Here is a 9,737-nt window from a genome sequence, read left to right on the forward strand (position 1 = left end):
CTCTCACTCTTCTAAATAAATAAATAAATAAACCCTCTGGCAGTTTCAATAGGAACATTCATGAATCTGTATGAGAGCAACCCAATTCTACTGTTTCAGCTGTCTTGTGGAAGAGGTGCCCTTAACAATAATTCACACAAAGAAATAAAATCAATTCTGGAAAGCCTTGAGCTGGCTAGTATGATGGAGAAGCAAAAACAGCCTAGAAATACTAATGCAGCACTGTGAGCTGAGCCACTTAAAAATGTATTTAATTAAAATATTTTGGGAACCTGGGTGGCTCAGTGGGTTAAAGCCTGCTTTCGGCTCGGGTCATGATCCCAGGGTCCTGGGATCAAGTCCCGCATCGGGCTCTCTGCTCAGCAGGGAGTCTGCTTCCCCCTCTCTCTGCCTGCCTCTCTGCCTACTTGTGATCTCTGTCTGTCAAATAAATAAATAAAATCTTTAAAAAAAAATATTTTACCAACATCTTTATTTCTTTCCTTAAAATTAAAACCAAATAAAAATAAATCTTGGGTTTAACCGTGGAAGCAGTGGTCAAAAACATGAGATGTAGGGTCAGACAGATGTGGGGTCAGGTCTGATTCTGCCGTTTACTGCTGTGTGTCCTTAAAACACATGAGAACCCCATGGCTCTCTTATCTTAAAAGGAGGTAATAGCCCTGGCAGAAGTTTTTTATAAGGATGAGCAAGATACTTTACATAAAACAGTTAGCCAAGTGCCCCACACTCAGGAATAAAAGCTGTTACTATTCTTTCTCTCCCTGCTTCTGTTCCACCTCTTCCTCTTCCTGAATGCTGAGGGCAGCATTTGGCTATAGCGTTCTTTTTTTTTTTTCCTTTTTAAGATTTTATTCGTTTATTTGACAGAGATCACAGTATGCAGAGAGGCAGGCAAAGAGAGAGTGGGAGAAGCAGGCTCCCCGCTGAGCAGAGAGCCCAATGCAGGCTCGATCCCAGGTGCCCCTGGCTATGGCGTTCTTAAAAGGAATTGGAATGCAAGGAGTCACATTTTGGTTGGGTCACAGCTTGTTTTATGTAATTTTTTATGGTTTTATAGACCCTAAAATTCTCATTGGAGCCTTGGTGACCTATTGTATTACTAAGCAAATAATTAAAAATTTACTTCACAGCTTACATAGTAGCTTACTGGTTCAGTGTACAGACAGAAGCTTTGGGCCAGTTTGTTTCAACACAGCATTCACAAACATTAAAACACTAACCAAATGATGTAAAACAATGTTGTAACATAGTCCCACTTTGTTTTTTATATTTAAATAATTTAAAGTGACTAAAATAATAATGGCTACCACTAATGCTAGACATTTAACATATTTAAGTTATCTAAAATCCCAGTAACCTTTGTTTAAAAGTAAGCAAGCTAAGGCTCAACAAATTTTAGAACCCGTGGTCAAAGTACTAATAAATGACAAGAAAGAACATCCACACAAAATTGATTCAACCCCAGAGCCCATGTTTGTTTTTAGTCACGCGGTGTCTCTCATAATTGTGAACTCAATGCACGTTCCTATTGACGTATAAAGAAAGCATGCATTCACTAATGGGGGAATATGCTAAAAAAAAAAAAAAAGAACCAGAGAAAATGGCATTTACCTTAGTGAGTGTACAACAGTCTAAAGTATTAGCCATCCAACGCTGGACTTTTGTTAGTCACTACATTTCAAAATGATCAGAAAAGCAGTGATGGGCCAACAGTGAATAAATTTACACTCAACTGTAATATAAAACAGAAGGCCAATTTATTAGTTTAGAAAATGATATCCCTTTCCAGTTTCTAAAATGTCTGTGTCTGCAATATAAGGTAGCGATTCAGGATGCCCAAGAAGCTGAATTATTTATCAGGAGATTACTTAGCAAAGGGAGGTAAATTATCTTGAGGACCATTTCTTCCAGATCATGGGGAGATACGGGCTATCCCTGATGCATAGCAAAGACTAACTCTCTTGAGGACTAAGTTACTCATGACCCAGGTTTCAACATCTTTCTCTTCTGGACAGCTCTACGTACATTGGCATAAAGTTTGTATCCCTGAAAAAGGCTTCTCCATACTCACAACCCCTTCAACTGATAGTCTTCACCAGTGTGAATTCCACTAATTAAGCTAAAGAGCTGTTATCAGAAAGTGGCTATTACCAGTAACATTCTAGACATTGTGTCTCCATCAACACATATCGATTTAACAGGTTAACTCTGCAAATCATCTCTCTCTTGAGTAGATAATCTGATAGCCTCTGTTAGATTATCAGCTTCAGGAACCAAGATGCGTTTGTTTCCAAACTTCTGTCGCAGATAAGCTTATTGCCAGCTATTCAACCCTGAAATGGTTGTAGCTGGCAGATATCCACCTATGTTCAGAAAGAGGGTAAATAACCCTAAGCAGCAGGGTATAACTTACTCTTTTTCCCTTGGAAGTCTATTTTAAAACAAGTTTTCCAATCCAAACCACCAGGTGGCAGTGCTACTCAAAGCCAGGTACTTGATAGTGGCTCTGTTGAGTTTTTTTAATAGTCCAAATTTCTCCAGCAGTTTTCCTCACTTAAAGAAGCAATTGATGATTCTTGTCATATATTTTTTAACTACCCATTTAAATAATAACTTCCATGCTCTGATCCTAATCCCTGAAAACCTTACCTGAAATGTGTATAAGCACTTCTGAAAGAAAATGTTAATGTACTGTAGGTAAAAACAGAATGAGATCAGTTCACTGAAATGATAGAATGTTACCTCTGCCACCTGAATATGTGCGATCCACATCTTTGACAACAAGAATCACAGCACTCCACAGTTCTTCGAGGCAGTTCAATACTGCCAGTCTAAGCCCCATCAAAGCACAGCTAAGACAGGCAGAATGACATGCTCCTCTATTCTCTGCATGCAGCATAGACTACCAAAAAAATGATGTCTGGACCTCATTAGATTAGCATACTTCCCACCTTTCCCTATTGCAGAATGTTGGGCTTTACTGATCTACGTCCTCGGTTTTATAAAGGGTCAGTATAATATCACACAGGCCTGTGGACCTTCTCGGCCCAGTATGTTGGAAACAGAAAAGTTTGACACCTGGGGATGGAGGTGGGGGGGAGTACTGGCTTCAAAATACTAGAAGAAAACTGCCAAATATAATGGTTATTTCTTTAAGTATCTAGATGTCCCTTGTTAAAATTTGCGATCGTCTTTATTTTGATATCTATTTGTTAGTAATCTGTAGGTTCCATTAGCAAAATGTAATCTCTATGTGGCACAGAGAACATACCTATTTTACTCTTCCTTGTGTACCCAGTGCTTAGCAGTTAGGAGCACTCAATAAATACTGAAAACATGGAATCCAGTTCTAAGATAAATCATTCTAAGAAAGGATTAACTAATTCATATAGATTTCATTTTCTAGGTGTTTTTTCCCAGTGACATCTGTTTTACCCTTCACTCAGAGAAGTGGATGTTCAGAAGTAGCTAAATTAAAAGAAAATGGTGGTTCAAAAACTACACATATAGAACCAGTGGGTGTAGAAAAAAGGTTGAGTGGTAGAATTAATCTCCCAGTCATCTTGGGTTATTTTAACTTCCGATTTCAGTTTCTTGTCTAGTCCATTTCATGTTATCCCTGCAGCCTTGTTGCTAGTTAGCCACTTTCCTGGCCTTTTCCTTTCTCAGATAGGGAGGCATGGGATTTAACCCAAGAGTGCAACATTGCTGGTTTCTTCCAGGCAGCAGCAATGATTTACCAGTCCTCATGTCTGCAGCTCCGAGCCCAGTGCCTGACCCCTAGTATGGCCCCTGAATGATGGAATATCATTCAGCAATAAAATGGAATAACGTACTGATACATGCTTCAGCCTTTCATGGATGAACCTTGAAAGCATGCTCAATGAAAGAAGCCAGTCACAGAAAACAAAACAAACCAACAACAACAAAAAACTACCTAATGTATGATCTTTTGTGTGAAGTGTCCAGAATAAGCAAATCCATAGTGACAGAAAATAGATGAGTGGTTGCGTAGGGATGGGGAGGCTGGGAGGAATGGGGATTAGTGAGTACTAATGGGTATGGGGTTTTGTGGGAGGATGATGAATATGTTCTGAAGTTGCTTGTGGTGTTGGTTGCAAAACTCTTGTGGATATGCTAAAAGCTATATGAATCATGATATGTAAATTATATCTCACTGAGGCTTTTATTTAAAAAGCTAAACAACCTTTGAATTTGCTTTTCATCTCTAAAGAGACCAGGTGAATGCTGGAACTTTGTTGCTTGTTTTGACTAATAGAATTTAGATTTATGAATTATGTTTTTCTATAGATAGACTCATACGTCCCAATTTCTCAAGAAAAATATGCTAATTATAAAAAAAGATCAACATTTTCTCCATGTTTTTGTATTTGTGGGCTTGTTTAAAGAATTGTTTCTTATTCAGTCACCCAGGGTCTTTTTATGATTACCAGTATCTCAAAGAGACTAAATGAACAATTACTATTCAAAATAAAAAATATTGTTAAGGCAAAATTTTAATTCATCTTGTGATCTAATTAATGAACTATTTCTGTGTAATGTTTCAGTCCGTGGAACCTGGTGAGGTGAAGCACACAGCTGTGACATCAGGACCAGCACCAGGAGCTGCTGACCCACCCAGTAGTGAGAAAGAAATAGATCCCAGCAGCATCCCCACAGCCATCAAGTACCAAGATGACAATTCTCTGGCCCATCCAAATGTAAGATCTTTAGATCAGAACAATGTCCACTGAAGTCTAGTTGACTGAAATGAGTTTAAACCGTTGTTATTTTGTGTTGGTGACAAGAAGCCTATTGGAAGAAATGGATTCATATGTTCCTGTTGCCTAGAAATAGGCAGCTGACCCTTGTCCCTTAGAGCAGTTACATGGATTTGAAGCCGGTATAAGCCAAATCATTTTGTCTGACTTTTAGAAGTATTCTTTCTATGCTTAACATAAACAAGCAAAAAAAAAAAAAAAGAAGAAGAAGAAGAAGTTTGTTTGTTTTTTAAATCTAGCATTAAAGATCTAATTCTGCCTGAGCTCTAGTTGGTTCATTGAATTGAGCCTGTCATCGGCCTATTTTGCTCTCTGCTCTGAAGTCGTGGCATTCCACTGTGTCTCTGAGAGAGTGTGTAGGAAATAAACTTCACAAAATGCACCGTAAAATTGTTAACAAACAATGTTGATATTAGTCCTTTTCTCGAGGACTTTCTGAACGTTACTAATTCCAAATAGATTATCTTCATTTGAGAAGTCACCAAAAGTTAAACGGTATCCAAATCTTGTGCTAAAAGATATATTCTGTAAAGGTAATTTATGTTGCATAAGATCAAATCAAATTATTGGCAAACAGTAACATTTTTTCTTTTTCTTTTTCTTATTTCAGTTATTTATTGAGAAAGCTGATGCTGAGGAAAAATGGTTCAAGAGATTAATTGCCCTCCGACAAGAAAGGCTAATGGGTAGTCCAGTGGCCTGAGTAATATACATATGGTTGAATTAACAGTAGCATTGGAAATTTAGGTTTTTAAATCCCAATATTAACTTTTTTACTCTCAAAAAGCAGTTAGCTGATAATGTGAAAAGGTACTATTTCATTCATTTCTCGTGTAGGCTTGAATATTTGTTGATTTGAACTTAACCAAACATTGTGAATATTAATACTAGTGTAAAATTTAACAATGCATGAAAATGTCATACTGTTAATAAAAATATCAGTGGTAAAATAAATGATACACAGTAGTATTTGAGTAAAATTGGAAAATATCAAGTCATCATTTAAAGACACAATTTTGATTAATCATGCATATGTGAGAATCAAACTATATGCTATCCATGTGAGATTTCATATTCCATGTATTATGAAACTATTTGGGTCTTTTTTTTCACCTTATTGTAAAAATTTAGGCAGAATAAAAAGCACTCTAAACAATCTAAGCAGAATGAGCATGTTAATCTTAAAGGAAAAACATTTTTTAAAACATTTCTTGAAAATTAAATGAATTGAAAATTTATTACCTAGAGATCAGCATTTACTAAGCGTTCCTTTTAAAAATATTAGCAGATCCCGGCTCATTCTTCTAGAACCATATGTTCATACTAGACCTCATCAGTTGACCAAATACCCATGATGGAGAAATCATTTCTGAGGAAACTGGTGAGAGCTCTCACTTCAGTCTTACTTACCCAACTGCTAGTCCCTGCAGAGAAAGCCAGCTAATTGTAATTTTGATAAGGCTATGTGTCATTATAGAATACCTTTCTCCAGTAGCTGAATGAAAATCAACTATGCTTTCCATACTAAACATGCCAGAGTGAGGATTTCTAGGCCTTGCCTTACAAAACTAGTTTTCAACAGCTGACATGAATATTTCCCTTCTATTTTATTCTGTTGTCTGGTCTCACTCTAATTTGGTCTCTGTGAAGACTGTGCCGCAGAATACAGTATAAACCTGAAAAGTTTTGGGGAGAGGATTACCAATACTTAGGACAGTTTAAAGCCATCTTTGTTGTATTTCTGAAACTAGTAAAACTCTAATTCCTATAAAAAATTTTAAAAATAGGGGTGCCTGCATGACTCAGTCAGTTAAGCATCTGCTTTCAGCTCAAGTCATGATCCCAAGGTCTTGGGATCCGCATCCTGTATTAGGCTCCCTGCTCAGCCTGCGTCTCCCTCTCCTGCTCCCCCTGCTTGTGTCTCCTCCCTCCCTGTTAACCAAACAAACAAACAAATAAATAAATATTTTAAAAAATAAATAAAGGGTACCTGGGTGGCTCAGTTGGTTAAGCATCTGCCTTCAGCTCAGGTCATGATCCTGGAGTCCTACATCAGGCTCCCTGCTCAGTGGGGAGCCTGCTTCTCCCTTTGCCCCTCCCATCTCTCATGCTATGCTGTCTCTCTCTTTCTCTCTCCCAAATAAATAAATAAAATCTTTAAATAAATAAATAGATTTTTAAAATATAAGGATCCCAGTTGCAAAAGGTATGGAAAATAAGCTGATGACAAAATATTTGTTTTCATATGAACATGGTTCACATTCTAAGTAGGTGCTAGTAGTCTTTTCTTCTCTTTTCTCTTCTTTTTTTAGCTGTAAGTGAAAGTGCCCAGCATAAACTCAGGTTCATGTGATCTTTAATAAAGATACATACATTTTTAGTGACTAAAGGAGGGATTACAGTTTTTGAAATATTTTGTAGTTCATTCTTTGCATAACTTGTAAACAATAAAAGGACTCTCATTCTTTTGGAAAGTATATTTTACAAGAATATGGGTTGTCATTTGGTCCACTAGTTTATTCTCCAGAGAATCTGGATGAGGCATTTTTTTCCAGTATGCCTAACGCTCCTTACTTATAACTAGTGAAAATATTGTGATCTGTGTTAATTATATTTAACACCAGTGTTCCTTTGTGGCAAGTAGCCCAAACACAGAAGTTTAAATTACAGTTGATTTGTATTTTAAAGCTAAATTTTTCAAAGACATGGAGAATCAAGTTGTTTTTTAATTCACTAAACTTTAGTCCCTGCAGGAACTCAATGACTATTCCCCTCCTTCCTGATTTCCAGTATGATTCATTTTAATGTATTATTAACTTCATTTACCTACATTCCTGTTGAAGACTACAATATTACCACATAAGCCAAATCAAATTTAATGAGAAAGACTTCAGAGAACACTATCAAATATATCACCATACTCAAGCTAGGTGATGCATCCTGGCCTTCTTTAATATCCTAATATAATGAGTCTATAAAACACAACAATCCCTTTCATGTCACTTGAGTAATGATAACAATTTGGACTTACATGAGACCTTGGTGTTTATTGAAACATTGATTTCATACAGAATGATGAGTGCTCGTAATATAAGTTGGGTTTTCATTTCTGACTACATTCTTAGGGAAAATGGAATAAGAGCATTACGTCACTCGCCTGCTTCACTTTAGCATCCTCACCTATAAAATGAGGATGCTAAGAGTGGACCTGCCTTCTTTGATTTTTCGGAAAAATAACATAAAAGAATGTCCTTCATAGAAAAAGTTTTCTGTGTATGCCAAAATAACATTTTAGCATGCTAGCCAGCTTAAGGAAATATGGAACAGATAGTTGCATGAGTAATGGTGTGAAAAGCTGCACCCCAACATCAGTGTACTCCTTATGTATGCGCTTGAAATGCCGTGGTCGGTGGACTCCATCCCAGCTTTGTCCCCAGCTCTCCCTGATCTCCCTCCCTGCCAAGAACACAGGAAACCCTATTTGCTCTGCAGTTAATGACCTATGCCATCTACTTACTTGAGGGATCTCAGGTTTTCTTTAATCAAATTTACCCACTTATTCATTAATCTTTTTTTTTTCAATACCTAGTTTGTCCTGGGCACCATAAGTGCAGTTGAGTACACACGGGTGAGTCTAGTGGGGATCCTGCCTCCAAGAGGTTTAGTTATGAAGCTCAGACATGTATATGACATAAGAAATGTAGTACTTAGTGGCACAGCAGAAAACACAGTGGCAGTGAAAAGAGAAATTATTCCAAGTTAGAAAATTAAGGAAGTCTTCATGAAAGAAATCACAACTGATGAAGACTTGAAGAATAAGATGGCTCCGGAGCCACAAGGACTCCCAGCCAGCCATCCACCTCCACCTTCCTAATAGTTGCCCTGGAAGGTTGGGAACTATCTAACCCATGGAAGTTCTAACCCAGGGAAGAATCCCTCTTGCAAAAGACCTAGATGGCCCTGCCTTTCAATTTTATGAAAAATCCAGGAAAAATTTGAGGTTCCTGGCTACCCTTTAGCTTTCTCTGACCATTTCTACCTTTCAATGGAGAATTGGATAAATAAGCCAAGCCTTCATTTGGCCACTGGTATCAACAGTCTTGTATCACTACCAAGATGACATGAACCGAGACATGCAAAGCTAACTGAAAGGAGACTTCCAGTACCTCTGAGAGCATCATGTCTGGCAGTAAGGCCTCACACAGCCATGTGGATCCTTCTGTGTTCCCCTGATACTCTTTGTTTTTCCACTGTGTACTGTTATAGAAAGCCTTATTTGGAACTAAAAGATAGAGTCCACTTGTCGGGTTAGCTCCTACCCCAAATTTTCCTTTCATTTGGGCATCCAGTGAAAATCTTTAAGTGTACAAATAAGATAGTAATAAAAGCTGGAAACGGAACAAGACAGGTGACATTTTTGGTCACTGAACTATGGATGAATTGATCTGGAATTCTTGTACCCATATTACTCCTTCTTCCCCCATTTCCCTATCCCCAAATTCCTTTTGAGTATTACAGAAGGAATTTTATTTATATAAGAATTATTTCTTTTAGAGACAGAGCAGTGGAGAGAGGGAGAGAGAGTCTTAAGCAGACTTTGTGCTGAGCATGAAGACCCTGAGATCATGACCCTGAGCCAAAACCAAGAGTCGGATGCTTAACCAACTGTGCTACCCAGTGACAGAAGGAATTTTAAACAAGCTCTTGGCCATTACTCAATTGATATAGTACTCGAATTATTTAGACAATGTTTAAATGCCATCCTTTAAATGTAAGCTTAACTCCTTGGAACTCCGTTCTGGAATAATGAAAAAGCACATCATCTTCATAAGAAAATACTTGAGTCTTTACCACAGAACAGGAGTAAAAATTAAGAAAGAACGTTTTGTGAATTCTCTAATCATCTTCATCTTTTATCACAGGGGTAGACATTGGTCAATATATTTAACTGGT

The 9,737-nt window shown here is 37.5% G+C and overlaps 1 protein-coding gene across 1 annotated transcript in view; it reads left to right on the forward strand.

Moving 5' to 3' along the window:
* The window catches only part of RSRC1 (arginine and serine rich coiled-coil 1), a 449,299-nt gene extending 442,574 nt beyond the window's left edge, over positions 1–6,725 (forward strand). Inside the window, exons 9-10 of the mRNA XM_080796319.1 lie at positions 4,572–4,724; positions 5,395–6,725. Coding sequence (XP_080652445.1) covers positions 4,572–4,724; positions 5,395–5,487 — 246 coding nt within the window. The 3' untranslated portion in view covers positions 5,488–6,725. The remainder of the gene's footprint in view (positions 1–4,571; positions 4,725–5,394) is intronic.
* Positions 6,726–9,737: the final 3,012 nt, after the last annotated feature.

The sequence above is a fragment of the Martes martes genome (assembly GCF_963455335.1).
Source record: "Martes martes genome assembly, chromosome: 1".
Taxonomy (NCBI): Eukaryota; Metazoa; Chordata; class Mammalia; order Carnivora; family Mustelidae; genus Martes; species Martes martes.